The following is a 22,644-nucleotide window of genomic DNA, read 5'->3' as shown; positions in this document are numbered from 1 at the left end:
GGACTAGCTTCCATCACGATCCCTAAGGGAAGGTGGGGACGTGTGCAAGTGTGTGTCAGGAGAGGTCGTGTCTGTAGGCTGGGTTATGGAAGGGACAGCACTGAGTAGGTTTGGTGTTTGGTGTGGTGATGATGATGATGATGGTATTTGTTAAGAACTTGCTATGTGCCAAGCACTGTTCTAAGCGCTGGCCGGCCAGGCTGGGAGTGGGGGTGGCCGGGTGGGTCCTGGGACCCAAGCTGACGACCGAGAGATCTAAAGCCAACAGGGGGCGCAGGAGCACCAGTCTAGACTAGGCCCGCTGCTGCCCTGGATCCCTGCTGCTGCAGCTGGAAAAGAGAGACCCCATCTGCCATCCATCTCCGGCTCTGCCTCCTTCCTTCCATCCTTCTCTTCAGAAACTCATCAATCTAGTGGGCAGCTACAGCAGTTATGGGGGGGGGGCCCTTGCTGCCAGAGGCAGGGGACTGGTCGTTATGAGATTTGGGAGGGAGGGGGCTGCTCTGGGCCCAGGAGTCGAACACTGTAGCACAGGCAGTCCAGGAAAATCAAGTCTGTAAAATCCCTCTCTTCTCTCCCCCTCCCCGGCCCACAACTCCACCTTCGCAGGAATTGCCCCAGTGTTCCCGTCGTCCCCCAAATCGTTCATCGGATGCTGAATCCCTGGACAGAGTCGGTCCAGGTCGGGGGGTGCCTGTGTGTATCTGCTTCTGTACTTTTTTTGTGTAGTATTTGTTTATCCCTTACTATGAACCAGGCCCTGTAGTAAGTGGTGGAGTAAATACAAGTTACTTAGGTTGGACACGGTTCCTGTCCTACGTGGGGCTCATGCTCTTAACTCCCATTTTCCAGATGAGGTAACTGAGGCCCAGAGAATTGAAGTGACTTGCCCAAGGTCACACAGCAGACTGGTGGCGGAGCCGGAATTAGAACCCAGGTCCTTCTGACTCCGGGGCCCGGGGTCTATCCGTTATGCCACACCGCTTCTCTGTGAAGCCTCCCATGGAGGGACTGAATCGCAAGGGAGAAGCAGCACATTTTTCTAAGCTGGGCTGGTTTCACGCACATTTGAGGGAGCGGGACTATGGGTTACGGGCACGTTACTGCCTTGGGGATTAAAATAATAATAATGTTGGTATTTGTTAAGGGCTTACTATGTGCAGAGCACTGTTCTAAGCGCTGGGGTAGATACAGGGTAATCAGGTTGTCCCACTTAAGGCTTACAGTTAAACCCCATTTTACAGATGAGGTAACTGAGGCACAGAAAAGTTAAGTGACTTGCCCAAGGTCACACAACTGACGAGTGGCAGAGTTGGGATTCGAACTCATGACCCCTGGCTCCCAAGCCCGGGCTCTTTCCACTGAGCCACGCTGCTTCCCCCATGACCTTCTGACTCCCAGGCCCGTGCTCTAGGCCACTAGGCCAAGATGTTTCCCTGAAAGTTAAAGAAAAGAAGTTGCATATCCGAAACCTACAGAAACACAACACACATGCAGCATGAAGCAGCGTGGCTTAGTGGCAAGAACAAGGGTTTGGGAGTCAGAGGATGTGGGTTCTAATCCTGGCTCCGCCACTCATCTGCCATGTGGCCTTGGGCAAGTCATTCTACTTCTCTGAGCCTTGGTTACCTCGACTGTAAAATGGGGATTGAGACCGTGAGCCCCACATGGGATAACCAGATCGCCTTATATCTACCCCAGCACTTAGAACAGTGCTTGACGCATAGTAAGCGCTTAACAAATACCGCAATTATTATTATTATGCACACATGCACATCCACACACAGAGTTATTATGTCCATAAGGAAGTGACTGCTCTGAGGAGATTTCCTACAAGTCTACCAATTCTTGTAAATCAGGCTGATTGGCAGCTATCCAAGTTTGCAGAAACTGAAAACCGGCAAGGTGACGGAGATTTTGACCCCAGAAAGGCTGCTCGTTTGGTGTGTTACTTACATTGTTCAACACCCCAGTCGTTAGAGGAGTTCCTCATCCCTTCCAGAAGGTTACTCTGCCTCCGGTCTCCAGGATGAACCTGTGGAAATCCCGGGATCAGAGTCTTGCCTTTGCTCCTTCTCTCTCTGACGGACTCCTCTGAGCTGTTTTACCTCTAGTTGTGCTGCATTTCCTCATGACAAGAAACCCAGTGAGGCAGTCGTATTTATTGAGCGCTTACCGTGTGCAGGGCACTGTACTAAGCGCTTGGGTAACACATTTCTTACCCATAAGTACAACTGAGCGTGCTACTTGAAGAGAGCACATTGACTACCCTCCCCCTTTTGCTCATCCGGCCTGTCTTATCAGGGAGATTGGCTTGGAAAGGTTCCCGAGGCAGGGCGGAGCTCTAGTCCTCCTTTGTCAAGGTCGAAACCTTTGGCTGGTTGATCAGATGAAAATAATAATAGTAATAATAGCTGTGGTGTTTGTTAAGAACTTACTTTGAGCCAAGCACTGTTCCAAGCACCGGGGTGGACCACAGGAAATTGGGTGGAATCAGAAGCAGGGAGTGGTATCTGCTTCCTGACCTCGGATTGCGAGTCTCATGTAAGTCAGGGACTGTGTCCAAACTGATTAACTTGTATCTACCCCAGGGCTTAGAAGAGTGCTTGGCATATAGTAAGTACTTAACAAGCAGAGTAATAATAATAATGAAGTATTTATTAAGCACTTACTATGTGCCAGGCACTTATTATAATTATTATTACCATCATCACTATTAAGGAGAATGGAGTAGGACGGGTCACTTGCCCTGAGGAGGGAATTTATTGCTGCCTAACTTAAAGCAGGCGTCGTGAATTGTGCTCTCCGATCACAAGACTTCCCCACCTTCAAAGCCCTACTGGAGGCTCACCTCCTCCAGGAGGTCTTCCCAGACTAAGCCCCCCTTTTCCTCAGCTCCCCTTCTCCCCATGCCCCCGACTCACCCCCTTTGCTCTACCACCCCGTCCCCACCTCACAGCACTTGTGTATATATGTAAATATCTTTAATTCTATTTATTTATATTAATGCCTGCTTACTTGTTCTGATGTGCATACCTATCTAGAATTCTATTTATACTGATGCTCTTGAGGCCTGTTTACTTGTTCTGAAGTCTGTCTCTCCCCTTCTAGACTGTGAGCCCGCTGTGGGCAGCGATTGTCTCTGCTGCTGAACTGTACTCTCCCAAGCGCTTCGTACAGTGCTCTGCACACAGTAAGTGCTCAATAAATACGACTGAATGAACGAATGAATGAAAGAGAAGCTCGGATGCTCTAGTTCCGTATATAGGGAAACTCTGTTTTAATGGAGTGGAGCTGACCTTGACTAGTCGAGGAAACTCTGTCTGTAAATCTCCGCCTGCTCCGAGGGCTGATAGAAATAAAGTTGTCTCTGACTTACCTGCTTGAATACAAAGGAAGAGTGTGTGAAGTTTTCTTCGACAGACCCCTTTCAATCACCTGATGAGAACCTCCCCCAAAGTCATCCGGTAAGGATCTGGGACCCAGGGGACCTGGTTTCTAATCCCTGCTCCGCTTACCTGCTGGGTGACGTTGGGAAAGTCACTTCACTTTTTTTATATGGCGCTTGTTAGCGCTTACTATGAGCTAGACACTGTACTAACAGCTGGGATAGGTACAAGCTAATCGGGTTGGACATGTCCCACGTGAAGCTCACAGTTTTTTAATCCCCATTTTCCAGATAACTGAGGCCCAGAGAAGTGAAGTGACTTGCCCACGGTCACACAGTGGACAAATGGCAGAGCGGGGATTAGAACCCAGGTCCTTCGGACTCCCAGGCCTGTGCTGTATCCGCTTGGCCAGCCTGCTTCTGATGCCTCAGTTTCCTCCTCTGGAAAATGGGGATTCAATACTGGTTCTCACTCTTCTTTAGATGGGGAGCCCCATGTGGGACAGAGACTGTGTCCCACCTGTTTATCTTCCTCAGTGCTCACTACAGTGTCTAGCCCCTAGCGAGTGCTAACAGATTCTACCACCAGTAGCGATAATCCTAGTGAGCGCTCAATAAATATGACTGATAATAATGTTGTCCCACATGTTCTCTCTCCAGGCTCCTCAACTGCAGGGGCCAGTGAGATCCTTTCCAGAGCAGAGAATCTCTCTCCTGGCTCTGCTCCAGGGTTGCAGAAACAAGGAAATAAAAGGAGACGAGGAAAAGGGTAGGGGAAGGAAGTGGGGCTGGGGTGGGGAGAGAGAGGTTTCCTGGCTCCTCCCCCTCAGCCCTGGAAGGTTATAACGGGCTGTGGGAGAGTTCCGTCCTTTCAGTCCTTCACAGAGCCCTCATCCACCGGCCCTACGTGCCCGGGGAACCCCCGAGGAGAGGCAGACATGGCACAGACCATCGAACACTTGGTCCATCAGCTGAATTCCGGACGATGCGTGGGGATCGAGGTCACCAACCGCACGGATAAGGAGCTTCACTCTGCCAGGTGAGGACGCTCCCCTGGGTTTCTCCGGCCTATCTGGCCTGGGGTCCTAGAACCGGACCCTCCACCCTCCCATCCCGCCCTGGACCCCGGCCCATCCTGAAGAGGGGCAGGGGTGACCCCGGTCACCTCTCAGATGAATCCCAGCCCAGGGACACCCCCGGGGGGAAAGGCCCCCGATACAGCATGAAAGATTGAGTCAGACCAAAGGAAGAACTTTCAGAACCAGAGGCGACTGACCGGGAAGGGCTGGGGGGGATGCCTGAGGTCTCAAAGGTCCAGAGTTAGTTAAGTCCTGCTGGACATGGGAGCCAAAACAGAACCAATACACACCCACACAAATATCATAGACACACACAGTTGCACATACAACTCTCTGATTCCCCTGCAGTCGGGTCCTGGGAAGCCTCCGTTCTCTGAGCCGACGGGAAGGCTGGCTGGCCCCTTGCCCTCTCATAAATGCTTTCTTCCTAGAAGTGCTGTTTTTGGACAGGACGTCATCCATTTAATCATATCGATTGAGCAGAAGAGAGTGGGGGAAGAGTAAAGTGGGGCTTAGTCAGGGAAGGCCTCTTAGAGGAGATGTGCCTTCAAAGCCTTATTGAAGGGAGGGAGAGTCATTGTCTGTCAGATTTGAGGAGGAAGGGCGTTCCAGGCAGCAGGAAGGATGCGGGCGAGGTGTCGGTGGCGAGATAGACGAGAGCAAGGTACGGTGAGATGGTTAGCATTAAATGAGTGAAATGGGTGGGCTAGGTTGTAGTAGGAGAGTAGCCAGGTGAGATAGGAGGGATCAGGTGATGAACTGCTTTAGAGCCAATGATGAGGAATTTTTCTTTGCCAAGGAGGTGGATTGGCAACCACTGGAGGCTTTTGAGGAGTGGGGAATCATGACCTGAACGCTTTTGTAGAAAAACGATCTGAGCAGCAGAATGAAGTATGGACTTATGTACATATCGGTAATTTTATTTATTTGCTTTGATGCCAACTCTAGACTGTGAGCTTGTCGTGGACAGAGATTGTGACTATTTACTGTTGTACCGTACTCTCCCAAGAGCTTAATACAGTGCTCTGCACACAGTAAGCGTTCAATAAATACGAAGGAATGAATGAGTGAATGACGAGTGGGGAGAGTTGGGAGGCTGAGAAGACAGCGAGGGGACTGATGCAGTACCAAGGCGGGAGAGGTTAAGTGATCATATTAACAAGGTAGTAGTTTGGGTGGAGAGGAAAGGGCAGGTTTAGCGAAGGTGAAGGTGGAATCCATAGGATTTAGTGATGGATTGAATATTGGGGGTTGAATGAGAGAGAGGAGTCACGGATGATGCCTAGGTCACGGGCTTCTGAGACAGAAAGAATTTAGGTTCCTTCTTCAGTGATGGGATAGTCAGGGGGAGGACAGGAGTTTGGGAGGGAAAATAAGGAGTACTGTTTGGGACATGTTAAGCTACAGGAAACTGGAAGACATCCAAGTAGCGATGTCTTAAAGCCAGGAGGAAAAGCGCGACTGCAGAGAGGGAGAGAGATCAGGGCTGGAGACGTAGATTTGGGTGTCACCCACATAGAGGTGGTAGTTGAAGCCATGTGAGCGAATGAGTTCTCCAAGGGAGTGGGTTTAGATGGAGAATAGGACACCCAGAAATGAACCTTGAGGGACCCCCACAGTTAAGGGTTGGGAGGCAGAGGAGGAGTCCGTGAAGGAGACTGAGAATGAGCAGCCAGAGCGATGAGAAGAACCAGAAGAGGACGGTGGCGGTGAAGCCGAGGTTGGATATTGTTTCCGGGAGGAGGGGGTGGTCCACGATGTCGAAGGCAGCTGAGAGGTCGAAGAAGATTAGGGTGGAGTAGAGGCCGTTGGATTTGGCAAGAAGGAGATCCGTGGTGAGCTTTGAGAGGGCAGTTTCCGTGGGGTTAAAGGGACGGAAGCCAGATTGGAGGGGGTCGAGAGAGACTTGGAAGAGAGGAATTTGAGACAGCAGGTGTAGACAAATCACTCGAGGAGTTTGGAGAGGAACGGTAAGAGGGACATGGGGAGGTAACTGGAGGGAGATGTGGGGTAAAGGGAGGATTTTTTTTAGGAGGGGGAGCCATGGGCATGTTTGAAAGCAGTGGGGAAGAAGCCATTGGAGAGCGGACAGTTAGGGAGGGAAGACGGGAGGGGGCAAATGTTTTGATAAGTTGTGAAGAAATGGGGTCGGATATGCAGGTGGAGGGGTGGATTTTGAGACAAGGCAGGAGATTGCCTCTAGAGAGCTGAGAAAGATGGAAGAGTCGAAGAGGGGGCAGGAGAGATTTTAGGGAGATCAAGCCTGATAGTGTCAATTTTCTTAATAAAGTGGCCAGGTCACTGGGGACTGACACTGCTGTAGGCCAGATCTCTGCTTCCCATTATTTCTCCTCTCCGGTGGGAACGCAGGCTTCTCCGGAAGCCTCTGAGGTAGCCCGCCCCTTTCCTCTCTCTGTCTCCCCTAGAACCTACTGCTTCAGCGGCCACACTCACCTCCCACCCGGCCCCGTCGTCCGGCCGGGGACCAAGGAGAACTGCGTCTTCGTGAAAACCTCCGGCACCGCCCGGGGGAGCGTGGGGCTGCTCGTCTACAAGATCGGGGGAGACCTCAACCTGGCCATCCTGTTCTCCAACCCCTACGACTACAACCTCTACTATGTGGAGTTTGCCGTGGCCATCTTCGAGCAGGATTTGGAGGCCTTGCAGCTGGACGTCTTGTACGATCACATCTACAATGAGAGGAAGGTGGGCTCGATCAAGTTCATCAAGAGGAAGCTGGGCTATGTCCAGGAGCCCTTGGTCCTGAAGGAGAAAGGGTTCCAGGTCTCGGCCACCATGTCCAATGATGCCAAGTCCGTGATCAAGGTGCACGTGGATCCCTTGAAATAGAAGGTCCGTGTCTGAAAGGGGGCAGGCCATCCCAAGGCTCACCGATCTCCCTAGGCTGTGACAGGACGGTGACCCTCTCTTTGGTCTACCCTCGATTCTTCCCACTGCTCTCGTTTCCGCCTCCTCTTCAGAATAGAAGCAGCATGGCCTAGTGGCAAGAGCACGGGCTTGGGATTCAGAGGACGTGGGTTCTAATCCCGGCTCTGCCGCTTCTGTGCTGTGTCACCTTGGGCAAGTCGCTTCCCTTCTCTGAGCCTCAGTTACCTCAACCGTAAAATGGCGATGAAGACAGAGAGCATCGTGTGGGACGGGGACTGTGTCCAACCTGATTACCTGGCATCTACCCCATTATTATTATTAGATGATCTGGTTAGGTGTGAACATTGCTTCCCTAATAAATCGACTTATTAAACGAGCTTCTGCATGCCTCGCATCACTGGCAACTTCACGAACCATATGGCGGGGCCTTATGTCCGGTATTGCCGTGAGATACGTCTTGGGCACTTAGAGGTAGAGAGGAGATCAGCAGGTTCCACGTGGGGCTCACGTTTTAAGGAGGAGGGACAACAGGTATCACATCCCCACTTTGCGAATGAGCGAGCTGAGGCTCAGAGAAGCGAAGTGACTTCATCTGCCTAATGGTGCTTGTTAAGCGCTTACAATGTGCCAAGCACTGCTCCAAGGGCTGGGGGAGATACAGGTTCGTCAGGTCAGATACCATCCCCATCCCTCACTGTAGGCGGGGAATGGTTCTGTTTGTCAATCTATTGTGTTCTCCAAAGAACTTAGTACAGTGTTCCGAACACAGTACGCTCAATGAATGCAACGGACTGACCGACATGGGACTCACGGCCTGAGGTCACGCAGCAGGCACGTGGCAGAGCCGGGATTCAAACCCAAGTCCTCTGATTCCCAGGCCCGTGCTCTTCCCCACCTCCTGGACAGTCCAGTCCTTCTTAGCCATCTAACGTCTGCAGTTCCAACTGCCCCCGCCCAAATTGTGCCCGCTCTGACCTGACCGGGGCTCTGGACACTTGTCGTAATTAAACTATTCTTTGCACCCATTTTGGGGTTTTTTTGGTAAGCGCTGGGGTAGATAGAAGCTAATCAGGCTGGACACAGGCCGTGGGGCTCACAGCCTTAATTCCCATTTCACAGATGAGGTAACTGAGGCACAGAGAAGTGAAGTGACTTGCCAAAGGTCACCCAGCAGACAAGCCGCAGAGCCAGGATTAGAACTTAGGTCCTTTGATTCCCAGGCCCGTGCTCTATCCATCAGGCCTCAGCGCTTCTCTCCCACGTCACTCTTTCTGATGACCGTGACGCTCCCAGTTCTCAGATGCTCAACCAATCACACTTATTGAGCGCTCACTGTGTGCAGAGCACTGTACTAAGCGCTTGGTTGAGGATAATATAATGGAGTCGGTAGACACGTCTCTGACCACACTTTATCAAAACACTTTGCCCTTCCTTTCTTTCCACCCTTCAGCTTCTTCAACTGTTTGCTCTCCGGTGGCTTCTTCCCCACTGCTTTCAAACATGGTCATGGAGGACCCCGTGGCGTCAAGCGACGGGTTTTTTTTAGGACAGGGAAGAGAGCATACTTCCCAAGGTAATAACGCGCCCATAATTCATTAAATCTTATTTATTGAGTGCTTACTCTGTGCAAAGCACTGTACTAATCTCTTATTTCCACCCCCTCTACTGCTGCGTGTGAAACCAGCACAGCTTAGAAAAATGTGCCGCTACCCCGTTGCACTCGAGACCGCCCTTATAGCCAGTTGTAAAGACCCTCCTTTGGGTTCTCTGAGCTTTCCACGTGCGGCTATTCTTGGGTCTCTCCACTCTGTTCAGGATGTGGGTATTTCTTCCCTAATAAATCTACTTATTAAATATCACTTTTGTGTGCCTCGCATCATGGATACTCTCCCAAGCTCTTAGTATAGTGCTCTACACATAATAAGCACTCAATAAATATGATTAACTTCACTATGCCTCAGTTTCCTCCACAGTAGAATGGGGATGCAATATCTGTTCTCCCTCAGCACTCACTACAGTGCTTGGCCTCTGGTGGTAATAGTATAGAATTAGTACTAGTGAGAGTTCAGTAAATTCGACTGATAATGTTATTGTCCCACCCGCTCTCTCCCCCAGCTCCTCGATTCCAGGAGCCAGCCAGGGCCTCCCCACACTGGGAAATTTATCTCCTGGCCCTGCTCCCAGGATGCAGAAACCAGGAAATGAAAGGGGAGGAGGACAAAAAGGGTGGGGGAGGAAGAGAGGAGGCTTCCTGGCTCCTCCCCTTCAGCCCCGCAGGTTATAACAGGCTGAGGGGGAGTGGGGTCCATTCTCTCAGTCCTTCTCGGAGCCCTGGTCCACCTGCCCCAAGCACCTGGAGGGACCGCCGAGGAGAGGCACACATGGAGCAGACCATCGAACAGCTGGTCCATCAGGTGGATTCCAGGAGATGTGTGGGGATCGAGGTCACCAACGGCATGAGCTTGGAGTTTCACTCTGTCAGGTGAGGACGCTCCACCGGGCTCCTCTGGCCAATCGGGCCCGGGGTGCTAGAACCAGACCCTCCACCCTTCCATACCCCACTGAGCAGGGGATTCATTCCCGGATGAATCCCAGCCCAGGGCCGCCCCCCCCCGGGGGGGAAAGGCCCCCGTTGCAGCACGAAGGATCCAGTGGGGCCCAAGGAAGAACTTCCAGTTCCGAGGGCGACTGACGGGGGAAGATGGGGAACGTCTGAGGTCTCTAAGGGAGGTTCGGGAGTTAGCTAAGTCCTACGGGACATGGGAGCTAGGACAGAGCCAACACACATCCACACACAAATTTACGCACACGGGTACACACTCAAATGCACAGGTGACCTTCCGACTCCCCCACAGTCGGGTCCTTAGAAGCCTCCCTTCTCTGAGTTCCCTTGGTCCCTGAGCCGACGGGAGGGCGGCTGGTGCCTTGTCCTCTCAGAAATGTTTTCGGAAAGGAGGCGAAGTCACAGGTATCGCTCTAGGCCACATCTCTGCACCCCATTATTTCTCCCCATCTGGGGGGGATGCAGACTTCACCCTTCCTCTATCTACCTCCCTCAGAACTTCCAGCTTCAGTGGCCAGCCCGAGCTGCCCCCAGCCCTCACAAGTTATCCAGGGGGGTGCCGGCATCTCCCCCTTCCCTCACATCCTCCTCCCCAGGCCTGATCTCCCGGCCGCAGCTCAGCTCACCAGACGCCAATCCCCTGGAGGGTGACGCCGCCAATGTGGCCCCGGGCACCGCTGGGCTTCCTGTCACCGGTCAGCCCCGGGCCGGGGTGGGCTTGAAGGTCCAAATGCCTGAGTCCTTGAGGCTGGGGCAGACCCTGAGGATTCTGTGGCCTCCGCAGGTGCCGCCGGCTACCGCTCCCGCTCCACGGGACCCGGAAGCAGGCCCGGAGTGAGATGGTGGGGAAGGGGTGGGCGCAGGGCCGGGGGGTCTCATCAGGGCCGGGGATGATATCACTGCGGATCTGGGGAGGACGTCTCTTCTCTCCACCCTTCCCCTGCATTTCCGGGGACGTGCAAGCGCTTAGTACATTGCTCTGCACACAGTAAGTGCTCAATAAATACCATTGATCGATTGATTGATTGCTCTGGTGGCCAACGGGAGGGTGCCCCAAATTGATCCCGCCCATCCCCTCACTGCCTGTCTCCCCCCCAGGACCTACTGTTACAGCGGCCACACTCACCTCCCCCCCAGCCCCATCATCCCGCCGAAGACCAAGAGGCACTGCATCTTCGTGAAAACTGACGGTGCCCCCCGGGGGAGCGTGGGGCTGCTGGTCTACAAGATCAGGTTAAACCTCAGCCTAGCCATCCTGTTCTCCAACCCCTACGACTACAACCTGTACTCCATAGAGTTTGCCGTGGCCCTTTATGAGCGAGATATGGCGGGCACAGAGCTGGACGTCCTATACGATCACATCTACAAACAGAAGGAGCAGGGATCGTTAAAGGTGGCGAAGAGGAAGCTGGGCTCCACCCAGGAGCCCCTGGTCCTGAAGGAGAGAGGGGTTCGGGTCTCGGCCACCATGTCCAACGACGCCAAGGCCGTGATCAGGGTGCACGTCGGTCCCCTTTGATAGGCAGACCACCCCACCCCACCGATCCCCCTAGGCTGTGCCCCTTTCTTCGGTCTACCCTCGATCCCTCCTGCTGCTCTCGTTCCCGCTCCCTCTTCAGAATACTACTACTACTAATAAAATGTCTGTTAAGCGCTTCTTATTTGCCGAGCACTGGGCTAAGCACAGCCCAGGTGAGTTTTGACTTGGAGCAGATTACCTTCCCCTCCCTAGTCACAGCCCAAGCCAGAAATGGAATGGACAGGCCTCTGCTTGACTCCCCCTCCCGTAGCCGAGCCTGGAAGAGGACCGGAAACTCTCCAGGTGCCATCCCGAGAGGGGAGCGAGGGAAGTGGGAGCCACATGGCTCAGTGGAAAGTGCCCAGGCTTGGAGTCAGAGGTCATGGGTTCTTATCCCCGCTCCCCCACTTAGCTGTGTGACTTTGGGCAAGTCACTTCATTTCTCTGTGCCTCAGTTACCTTATCTTGTAAACTGGGGATGAAGACTGCGAGCCTCACGTGGGCCAACCTGATCACCTTATATTCATCCCAGCGCTTAAAACAGTGCTTGGCACATAGTAAGCGCTTAACAAATGCCATCATTATCATTATTATTAATCTATTTAATGGTATTCGTTAAGCGCTTACTATGTGTCAAGCACTGCTCTAAGCACTGGGGTAGGTACGAGTTCATCAGGTCAGGCACACTCCCAGATCCTGTGAGGAAGGCAGCGATAGGAACATCTCTTCCCCAGGGGATGGTCTAGCATGTGAGGATTTCTAGACAACAAAGGGTATGTTTGAAATGCACCATCCCCCCTTTCCCGATACCGATGTCCGGCATCGCCCCCCAATATTTGTGTACGCGTTCTAGCCGCTACTATGTTGGTTGATTCTTATCCTCATTTTCCAACTTTATCCCTGCCATGCTCTTCTGGATCATTCCATCATTTCAGTTCCCATTTAAATGGGCCACTATGCTCGGTCCATTGATTCGCCACCTTAACTGATAACGGCTGTGGGTCTGTCGGGCTCCCTGTGGCCCTCCCGGGCAGCTGCGTCCGCGTCTCCACCGATCGGGTGGGTGAACACTGCTTCCCTAATAAATCGACTTATTAAACGTAGCCTTCTCCTGCCTTGCATTATTGGTACCTTCACAAACCGTATCGTGGACATTTACGTCTGGTATCGCTGCAAACCATATCCTGGGCACTTACAGGTAGAGACCGGATCATCTGGTCCCACGTAATGAAGGAGGGACAACAGGTATTGAATCCCCGCTTTGCGGATGAGGGAACTGAGGCGCAGAGAAGCGAAGCGACCTCGTGTCTCGTCTTAAACCGTCTAGTCGTCCGGCCATAGCGACTCCAAGGACGCATCTCTCCCAGAACTCCCCGTTCTCCACGTGCAGTCATTCTGGAAGTGGATATGTAGAGTTTTCTTAGTAAAAATCCAGAAGTGGTTTACCGTTGCCTCCTTCCATGCTGTAAACCTGAGTCTCTGCCCTTGACTCTCTCCCGTGCCTCTATTTCCCTGCACAGGTGAGTTTTGACTTATAGTGGATTTCTTTCCACTCACTACCCACTGCCCAAGCTAGGATTGGAATGGGTAGGCCTCTGCTGGACTCTCCCTCCCATATCTGAGGCTGGTACAGTACCGGAAACTCTCCAGGTGCAATCCTGAGAAGGAAGGAATTTCTCCTTAATGATATTTGTTAAGCGCTTTCTGGGTCAAACATTATGGTAAGCTCTGAGGTAGATACAAGTTCAGCAGGTCAGACACATTCCCTTCCCTCACTGTGGGCGGGGAATCGTGTCTATGTTTTATCGTACTCTCCAAAGTGCTTTGTACAGGCTTTTCACACAGTAAGTGCTTAATAAATTTGACTGACTGACCAACACGGGACCCACAGACTATCACACATCAGGTAGGTGTTAGAGCTGGGATTAGAACCCAGGTCCTCTGACTCCCAGGCCCGTGCTCTTCCCCACCACCTGGACAGTCCAGACCGTAGCCATCCAACAACTGCAGCTCCAAACATCCCCTCCTAAATCATGCCCTCTCTGACTTGGCCAGAGCTCTGGCCCCTTTTTTTGTTTAAACTATTATTTGCACCCATTTTCTTTGTTGGGGGCAGGAGGGCAATATTTATTAAGCTCTTACTATGTGCTAGGCACCGGGATAGATACAAGCTAATCAGGTTGAACACAGTCCAAATCCCACATGGGACTCACAGTCTTAATCCCCATTTTGCAGATGAGGGAACTGAGGCACAGAGAAGGGAAGTGACTTGCCAAAGGTCACCAGCAGACAAGTGGCAGGGCCGGGATTAGAACCCAGGTCCTTTTGACTCCCAGGCCTGGGCTATATCCACTAGGCCTCAGTGTTTCTCTCCCGGTTTGCCCTTTCTTTTGACGGTGACAGTCCCAGCTCACAGACACTCAAGCAATCATGCGTTTATTTAGCGCTTACTGTGTGCAGAGTACTGTAGTCTTAATTGTGGTATCTGTTAAGTGCTTACTATGTGCCGAGTAACGTACTACGTGCTGAGGTGGATGCGAGCAAACGAAGCGTTTGGGAGAAGACGCTATAACAGAACCGGTAGTCACGTTACTGCCCACATCCCCTCGAAACACTTGCCCCCTCTCTTCTTCCCGCCCTAACGGTTTGCTCTCCAATGGCTTCTTCCCCACTGCTCTCATGGAGGGAGCCATGGGTCAATGGAGGGTTTTTTTAGGACAGGGAAGCCAAGGGCATGTTTGCAAGCAATAGGAAAGAAACCAGTGGAGAGCTCACCACTGAAGATGGCGGTCAGGGAGGGAAAAGGGGAAGGGGAAGTGTTTCAATAAGGTGCGAAGGAATGGGGTCGGAGGCTGTAAGGGGAATTCGGCGGAAGAATGACGAGGAGTGTTCTCAGGGGCACTTAACCGATCTAGTGCACGAGACCTGAACGAACACACCCCGTATCTCCCGTGCCCAACCCGAGAACTGTGGGCCCCACGATTCATATTCCCGGGAGGAGGAAGGCCCCGGATAAAGGATAACCGCATCCCCGCGCCAGGTGCAGAATGGCCCAACTCCGGGAATGTCATCCTTATCTCCTAGAGCAAGAACAAAGACAAACACCAGGACTCTGGGAAAAATGCCAGATCTGGCTGGGTGGATACTCCTATTCCATTCGATCGTATTTATTGAGCGTTTTCTGTGTGCAAAGCACCGTACTAAGAGATCATCTCCACCTCCTCTACTGTTGTGTGTGATGCCAGCACAGCTTAGAAAAATGTGTTGCTTCTCCCTTGCTATTGAGAGCGCCGGTGTCCGGCCATGCAGACCGTCCTCTGTGCCGCTGAGGCTCCCCCATGCAGCTACGCTTGGGTCTCCCTGCACCGATCGGGGTGTGACTATTCAGATGCCAACCTGGCTGATACGATAGTCGGTCTGCTGTTCTCCCTGCGGTCCTCCCGGGCAGCCTTCCCCATCTCCCTGCGCCGATCGGCTTGTGAGTGTCACTTCCCTATTAAATCTGCTCATGAAATGTAACTTTCGCCTGCCTCGCATCACCGGTACCTTCGGGCACCGTATCTCGTCCACTTCCATCCGGTACCAATGCGAACCGTGTATCGGGCACTCACACCCACCCAACAGTTAGTACAGTGCCCGGCATTTAGTAAGCACTTAACAGATACCACAATTATTCTTATTCCTTGCTCAGAGCAATCTTACAGTCTAAAGGGGGAAACAGACATTGAGATAAATAAATAAATTATGGCTATATACCTAAGTTTTATTGGGCTGAGGGAGGGATGAATAAAGGGAGAAAATCCAAGTGTAATTACACAAGGGAGTGGGAGAAGAGGAAATGAGGGCTTAGTCAGTGAAGGCCTCTTGGAGGAGGTGTGTCTTCAGTAAGATATTGGAAGGGGCGAGAGTGATCGTCTGTCGGACCTGAAGTGGGGGGTGTTCTATACTAGAGGTAGGCCATGGGCAACAGAGTCGTTCATTCACTCAATCGTATTTATTCAGCACTTACTGTGTGCAGAGCACTGTACTAAACGTTTGGAAAGTACAAAGCTTGGGGCTGAGATAGACGAGATAGGAGGTTGGCGTTAATAATAGTAATGAGGGTATTCGTTAAGCGCTTACTATAGGCCAGGCATTGTAATAAGCGTTGGGGTGGATACAAGCAAGTCTCTGTCCCGCATGGGGTTCACTGTCTCAATCTGCATTTTACAGATGATGTAACTGGGGCCCGGGGAAGTGAAGTGACTTGCCCAAGGTCGCACAGTGGACAAGGGGCAGAGGGGGAATTAGAACCCAGGTCCTTCAGACTCCCAGGCCTGTGCTCTATGCAGTAGACGAGGCTGCTTCTCTGGTGACTCGGTTTCTTCATCTATAAAATGGTGCTGCCTGTCCACTTGTCTCGTTTGTTTTTGTCGTCTGTCTCCCCCCTTCCAGACTGTGAGCCCGTTGGGTAGGAATGGTCTCTATCTGTTGTCGAATTTTGCTTTCCAAGCGCTTAGTAGAGTGCTCTGCACACGGTAAGCACTCAATAAATATGATCAAATGAATGAACGAGTAAATTGGGGATTCAATACTAGTTCTCATTCTTCTTTAGACCGTGAGCCTCATGTGGGACAGAGACGGTGTCCAACCTGCTTATCTTCCTCAGCGCTCACTACAGTGCTTGGCCTCTAGTGAGGGCTAATAAATACTATTGGCAGCAGTAGTAATTGTAGTAATTGAAATAGTAATAATAGTACATTAATAGCGAGCATTCAATAAATATGACTGGTGATATTATTATCCCACATGCCCTCTCCCCTAGCTCCTCAACTCCAGCTGCCAGGCAGGGCCTCTCCGGATCAGATCATATCTCTCCTGGCCAAGCTCCCAGGATGCAGAAACCAGGAAATGAAAGGGGAGGAGAAGGAGGAAAAGGGTGGGGGAGGAAAGGAGGGGGGGGGGGAAAGAGAGGAGTCTTCCCGGCTCCTCCTCCTCAGCCCTGCAGGTTATAACAGGCTGAGGGTGGGGTCCCTTCCCTCAGTCCCTCACAGAGCCCTCGTCCACCGCCCCGCATGCCCGGCGGGACCCCCCGAGGAGAGGCCGACATGGAGCAGTCCATCGAACAACTGGTCCATCAGATGGATTTCGGGCGATGTGTGGGGATTGAGGTCACCAACGGCACGACCATTGTTTCACTCTGTCAGGTGAGGAACGTTCCCTGGGCTTCTCCGGTCTATCTGGTCCGGGGTGCTCCCATCCCGTCCCGGACCCCGGCCCACCCCGAGGAGGGGCGGGGTGACCCCGGTCACCTCCCAGACGAGTCCAGCGCAGGGCCGCTCCCCCAGAGAGAAGAGGCCGCCCCACCTTTCAGCATAGAGGATCGAGTGAGGCCAAAGGAAGAACTTTCAGCTTGGGGGTGACTGGCTGGGGAGCGGGGGGACTCCTGAGGTCTAAAAGGGAAGGTCAGGAGTTAGTTAAGTCCTATGGGACAGGGGAGCCGAGACAGAGACACCACACACCCACACACAGATCGTACTCACACAACTGATGCACGGAAAAATGCACACATGACCCTCCGCCTCCCCTGCGGTCGAATCTTTGGACGCCTCCTCTCTGGCTTCTCTTGGTCTCCGAGCCGACGGGGAGGGTGGCTGACACCCTACCCTCTCAGAAGTGTTTTCTTCCTTGACATGCCGGTTTTCAGACAACACGAGATGTCACAGGCGTTGTTGTAGGCCAGATCTCTGCAGCACATTATTTCTCCCTCCCCAGGGGGACGGCCAACTTTACCGTCCCACTATTTGCCTCCCCCAGAACTTCCAGCTTCAGAGCCCAGCCCCAGCTGCCCCCACTTCCACCGGTTGCCGTGGGGTGTGCCGGCGTCTCCCCCCTTCCCTCCCATCGGCCCGATCTCCGGGCCAGATGCTCTGCCCCCGGCCGCAGCTCAGCTCACCTGACCCCGATCTCCCAGAGGACGACGTCGCCGATGCGGCCCTGGGCTCCCTGTCACCGGTCGGCCCGGGACGGGGTGGTCTTGCAGGTCCAGAGGTCTGAGTCCTTGAGCCTGGGGCGGACCCCGGGGGGTCCCGCGGACTCCGCAGGAGCCCCTGGCTGTCGCTCCCGCCCTTCTGGACCCAGAAACGGGCCCAGCCCAAGATGACGGGGAAGGGGCAATCAAAGGGTGGGGTTGTCTCATCAGGGGAGGAGATGATGTCTCTGAGGGCCTGAGTAGGACAAGTCTCTTCTTCCCACTCTTCACCTGCACTTCCGGGGAAGCACAAGCACTTAGTACAGTGCTCTGCACCCAGTAAGCGTTCAGTAAATACTATTAACTGATTGACTGATTGATTGCTCTGGAGACCAATGGGCAGGTACCCAAATGGTCTCTAAGGTGGTCTTTGCCCTTCCCCTCTCTGTCTGTCTCCCCGCAGGACCTACTGCTACAGCGGCCACACTCACCTCCCCTCCAGCCACATCATCCCGCCGAAGACCAAGAGGCACTGCATCTTCGTGAAAACCGTCGGTTCCCCCCGAGGGAGCGTGGGGCTGCTGGTCTACAAGATCGGGGTAGACCTCAACCTGGCCATCCTGTTCTCCAACCCCTACGACTACAACCTGTACTACATAGAGTTTGCCCTGGCCTTCTACCAGCGGGATATGGAGGGCACGGAGCTGGACACCCTCTATGATCACATCTACAACGAGAGGAAGCAGGGCTCGATCAAGGTGGTCAAGAGGAAACTAAGCTCCATCCAGGAGCCCCTGGTTCTGAAGGCAAAAGGGATCCGGGCCTTGGCCACCATGTCCAACGACGCCAAGGCCGTGATCAAGGTGGAGGTGGATTCCAGGTGGTAGACAGACCAACCCGAGTCCCACCGATCCCCCGAGGCTGTGACTGGACGTTGGCCCTTTCTTCGGCCTACCCTCGATCTCTCCTGCTGCTCTCGCTCCCGCTCCCTCTTCAGAATAATACTACTACTAATTATTAAAGTATCCGTTAAGCGCGTCCTATGTGCCGGGCACTATACTAAGCACTGGGGTACTGTAGGCGCCAGTCGTGGAAGAGATAAAGCGAGGAAGCTTAGAATGGATGCGGGGCCCCCATGGAGGGCCGTCGCTGCCTAGCACAGGTGAGTACTAAATGCTGCGACGGATACAAGCAAACTTAGCGCTTGGGAGAGGACAGTATAACAGAATTGGTAGACGCGTTCCTGCCCACATCTTTCCAAAACACTCGCCCCCTCCCTTCTTCCCACCCTAACAGCCATCTTCAACTGTTCGCTCTCCCATGGCTTCTTCCCCACTGCTTTCAAACATTCCCATGCAGGGAGCCACGGGGTCAAAGGAGGGGGTCTTTTTAGGACAGAGGAGATATGGGCATGTTTGAAAGCAGTAGGGAAGAAGCCACTGGAGAGCTCACAGTTGAAGATGGCAGTCAGGGAGGGAAAAAAGGGAAAGGGAGGGGGAATTTTTTCAATAAGGTGCAAAGGGATGGGGTCTGAGGCTGTAAGGGGAATACGGCGGAAGAATGACGAGGAGGGCTCTGAGTGGCACTTAACCAATCTAGCAGGCGAGGCCCGGACGAACACACTCCGCATCTCCAGGTGCCAACCCGAGAACCGTGGGCCCCTCGATTCATACTCCCTGGAGGAGGATGGCCCCAGATAAAGGATCACCCCATCCTCGTGCCAGGAGCAGAACAGTCCGACTCCGGGAATGTCATCCTTATCTCACGGAACTGGAACAAACACAACCATCTGGACTGTGGTGGGGAGGGAAATGCCGGGCTCGATTGGGAGGTTCCCGAGGTGATAACGCTCCCACAGCCCTCCTCCCTCTACTGTTGTGCATGAAACCAGCACAGCTTACAAAAACGTGCTGCTTCCCCAGCTATTGAGACCCCTGATATCCCCATGCTTGGGTCTCCCTGCACCGATCGGGGTGCGATTATTCAGACGCCACCCCTCCCCCCACTCCCCACCCCCCGATAGCACGGTCGGTGTGCTGCTCTCCCTGTGGTCCTCCCGGGCAGCTGTCCTCATCTCCCTCCATCGATCGGGGTGTGAGTATCGCTTCCCTATTAAATCTACTTATTAAACGTAGCTTTCGCCTGCCTCGTATCACCGGGACCTTTGGGCACCGTATCTCGTCCACTTCCATCCGGTATCAGGGAGAACCGTGTCTTGGGCACTCATACCCACCCAACAGTTAGTATTCATTCATTCATTCAATAGTATTTATTGAGCGCTTACTATGTGCAGAGCACTGTACTAAGCGCTTGGAATGTACAAATCGATAACAGATAGAGACAGTCCCTGCCCTTTGACGGGTTTACAGTCTAATCTAATTAGTACAGTCCCTAGCACTCGGTAAGCATCTAACAAGTACCACAATTATTATTATTGCATGTTCCCTGCCCACAGTGAGCTTACAGTCTAGATGGGGAAACAGACATTGAGATAAATAAATCAATCATGGATATATACCTATGTTTTATGGGGCTGAGGGGGAGATGAATAAAGGGAGCAAATTCAACTGCAAGGGTGGGACAGAATGGAGTGGGAGAAGAGGAAATGAGGGCTTAGTCGGGGAAGGCCTCTGGGAGGAGGTGTCCTTTCAGTAAGAATTTGGAGGTGGCGAGAGTGATCGTCTGTCAGACATGAAGAGGGCGGGCGTTCCACATCATAAGTAGGACGTGGGCGAGAGGTTGGTGCTGAGATAGATGAGATCATGGTACAGAGAGTAGGTTGGCATTATTATTAATAATAACACTAATAATAATGGTATTTGTTAAATTCTTACTAAACGCTGGGGTAGATACAAACAAATTAGGTTGGACACAATCCCTGTTCCACCTGGGGCTCACAGTCTCAATCCTCATTTGATGCTATTGATGCCTGTCTTCTTGTTTTGTTTTGTTGTCTGCCTCCCCCTGTTGTTGGGTAGGGATTGTCTCTATCTGTTGCCGAATTGTACTTTCCAAATGCTTAATACAGTGCTCTGCACCCAGTAAGCGCTCAACAAATACGATTGAATGAATGTTTGGCACATAGTTATTAACACATAGTAAGCACTAACCCTGCGCATATTCAAAAACAGAGTGGGGAGGCTCAGGGAGTCTTGGACTCTTGATTTCCCGCTGTTTGCCGCCCACCCAAGGGGGTGATCTACACAATAAGCTTGTAGTTGGTGAATAAATGTTTTACTGTAACTCATCTGGGCCCAGTTGCCTCCTAATTCAGAGTATTGGTGACCATTCAGATTAAAGTAATGAATATCACACGGAATTTTTTTTTTCTTTTTTTTGGTACCTCTTAAGTGCTTACTATGTGCCAGGCCCTGTTCTAAGCACTAGAGTAGATATGAGGTAATAATAATAATAGTAATTATGGTATTTATTGAGCACTTACTGGGTGCTATGCACTGTTCTAAGCCCTGGAGTAGATAAAGGGGAATCAAGTTGCCCCACGTGGGGCTCACACTTTTAATCCTCATTTTACCGATTTGTACATTCCAAGCGCTTAGTACAGTGCTCTGCACATAGTAAGCGCTCAACAAATACTATTGAATGAATGAAAATAACTGAGGCTCAGAGAAGTGAAGCAGCTTGCCCAAGGTCACACAGCAGACAAGTGGCGGAGCCGAGATTAGATCCCACGCTCTCTGACTCCCAAGCCCACGTTCTTGCCGCTAAGCCACGCTGCGTCTCTCAGCTGCCCCAGGGATTCTTAATTTAGGGTCCCAAAGGGATTCATTCATTCAATCGTATTTATTGAGCGCTCGCTGGGTGCAGAGCACTGTACTGAGCGTGCTGTCACCCTGCACACCTTAGTCTTGCCCCTCATCAACTCTGCTGTTCTAGTGCGTGGCTCATTGGAAAGAGCACGGGCCTTGGAGTCAGAGGTCATGAGTTCAAATCCCGGCTCTGCCACTTGCCAGCTGTGTGACTGTGGGCAAGTCGCTTCACTTCTCTGTGCCTCAGTTACCTCATCTGTAAAATGGGGATGAAGTCTGTGAGCCCCACGTGGGACAACCTGATTCCCCTGTGTCTACCCCAGCGCTTAGAACAGTGCTCTGCACATAGTAAGCGCTTAACAAATACCATCATTATTATTAGTCCCAGACCGTCTCTCCTAAGAGGCCGGTTCTGTGTCATGGACGAGCATTGGCAGCCCCCAAACCCTCTCCCCTTTGCTCCTAACCAGGCACCACCCCTTGTCTTCCAAGTGGAAACAAAATTACATGCATCTGTGGCCCTTCCTGGTGTATCTCTACCCCCAAGAGAATGAGCTGTACTCTTATTACTGAAACCGCACCTTCTACCTGTGAGGTGCTGAAGCAACGTGGCCTGGTAGATAGAGCATGGGCCTGGGAGTCAGAAAGCCCTGGGTTCTAATCCCACCTCCGCCACTTGTCTGCTGTGTGATCTTGGGCGAGTCACTCGACTCCTCTGTGCCTCGGTTACCTCATTTGGAAAAAGGGGAGTAAGACTGTGAGCCCCGACTGGGACAGGGACTGTGTCCGCCCTGATTACTCTGAATCTACTCCAGTGCTGAAAACAGTGCCTGGCACTACCACAAAAACAAACAAAAACCAAAAAAAACACAAACGTCCATGCATAGAAGCAGAAGTATACACATAGTTATTTTTATTCCTCTAATAAATGAATCTATCCTGGGAAGGGCAGGTCGGCTGGGATGGGGCCAGGTGTTTGCAGAGAGAAAATGGTTTCAGATTCGGTTAGGGACCATGTTGATTTTAAGGGACTATTAGTAATAACGATAGTATTTGTTAAGCGCTTACTCTGTGACAAGCATTGTTCTCAGCTACTGCGGCCACACCCACACTCCGCCAACTCCCATCATCCCGAGTAAGGCCAGAGGACACTGTATCTTTGTGAACACCAACTTCTCCCTCCGCGGAAGCGAGGGGCTGTTGGTGTTCAAGTTCGAGGGCCACACCGTGGCCATCGTGTCCTGCACCCCCTTCCGCTACAACTTCTTCTGGACATCGGTTTTGGGGGCGGGCAAGGGGGTACCCCAAAATACAGTGAGGTTGTGTAATGGCCAAATATACACACACACACACACACACTCATCATAGAAATTCTCAGGGACACACAAACCTCCATCCAAATATGCACCAAACTCTCAGACACAACAATTTCAAATAACCCTAAAGCTGGGTCCTTAGAAACCATCGTTCTCTGTGTCTCTGAATCTCT

The 22,644-nt window shown here is 52.2% G+C and overlaps 3 protein-coding genes across 3 annotated transcripts; all 3 read left to right on the top strand.

Annotated features, from left to right (window-relative positions):
* The first annotated feature begins 4,238 nt into the window (after positions 1–4,238).
* LOC114814543 (DELTA-thalatoxin-Avl1a-like) lies at positions 4,239–7,733 on the top strand. The gene is made up of 2 exons (XM_029072842.2): positions 4,239–4,427; positions 6,894–7,733. The coding sequence occupies exons 1-2, from the start codon at positions 4,327–4,329 to the stop codon at positions 7,315–7,317; spliced, it is 525 nt and encodes a 174-aa protein (XP_028928675.1). The 5' UTR covers positions 4,239–4,326; the 3' UTR covers positions 7,318–7,733.
* Positions 7,734–9,308: 1,575 nt separating this feature from the next.
* LOC103165854 (DELTA-actitoxin-Oor1b-like) lies at positions 9,309–11,576 on the top strand. The gene is made up of 2 exons (XM_007657944.3): positions 9,309–9,838; positions 11,018–11,576. Exons 1-2 carry the CDS (start codon positions 9,441–9,443, stop codon positions 11,436–11,438), a joined length of 819 nt encoding a protein of 272 aa, XP_007656134.2. The 5' UTR covers positions 9,309–9,440; the 3' UTR covers positions 11,439–11,576.
* A 3,165-nt stretch (positions 11,577–14,741) lies between these two features.
* LOC103165855 lies at positions 14,742–18,426 on the top strand. The gene is made up of 3 exons (XM_007657945.3): positions 14,742–14,916; positions 16,462–16,624; positions 17,852–18,426. Exons 1-3 carry the CDS (start codon positions 14,742–14,744, stop codon positions 18,273–18,275), a joined length of 762 nt encoding a protein of 253 aa, XP_007656135.1. The 3' UTR covers positions 18,276–18,426.
* The last annotated feature ends 4,218 nt before the right edge of the window (positions 18,427–22,644 follow it).

Source organism: Ornithorhynchus anatinus, chromosome 10, assembly GCF_004115215.2.
Source record: "Ornithorhynchus anatinus isolate Pmale09 chromosome 10, mOrnAna1.pri.v4, whole genome shotgun sequence".
In the NCBI taxonomy this organism is placed as follows: Eukaryota; Metazoa; Chordata; class Mammalia; order Monotremata; family Ornithorhynchidae; genus Ornithorhynchus; species Ornithorhynchus anatinus.
The sequence above is the reverse complement of the archived record's forward strand: the minus strand, read 5'-3'. Positions and strand labels throughout refer to the sequence as shown.

Excerpts from the sequence above, each read along its gene's own strand:
- LOC114814543 (XM_029072842.2), top strand. The coding sequence starts at position 4,327 with ATGGCACAGACCATCGAACACTTGGTCCATCAGCTGAATTCCGGACGA. Across the intron at positions 4,428-6,893 it reads AAGGAGCTTCACTCTGCCAG|AACCTACTGCTTCAGCGGCC; the intron begins GTGAGGACGCTC and ends TGTCTCCCCTAG.
- LOC103165854 (XM_007657944.3), top strand. The coding sequence starts at position 9,441 with ATGTTATTGTCCCACCCGCTCTCTCCCCCAGCTCCTCGATTCCAGGAG. Across the intron at positions 9,839-11,017 it reads TTGGAGTTTCACTCTGTCAG|GACCTACTGTTACAGCGGCC; the intron begins GTGAGGACGCTC and ends TCTCCCCCCCAG.
- LOC103165855 (XM_007657945.3), top strand. The coding sequence starts at position 14,742 with ATGCAGACCGTCCTCTGTGCCGCTGAGGCTCCCCCATGCAGCTACGCT. Across the intron at positions 14,917-16,461 it reads CTCCCTGCGCCGATCGGCTT|TCCCTCACAGAGCCCTCGTC; the intron begins GTGAGTGTCACT and ends CCCTTCCCTCAG. Across the intron at positions 16,625-17,851 it reads CCATTGTTTCACTCTGTCAG|GACCTACTGCTACAGCGGCC; the intron begins GTGAGGAACGTT and ends GTCTCCCCGCAG.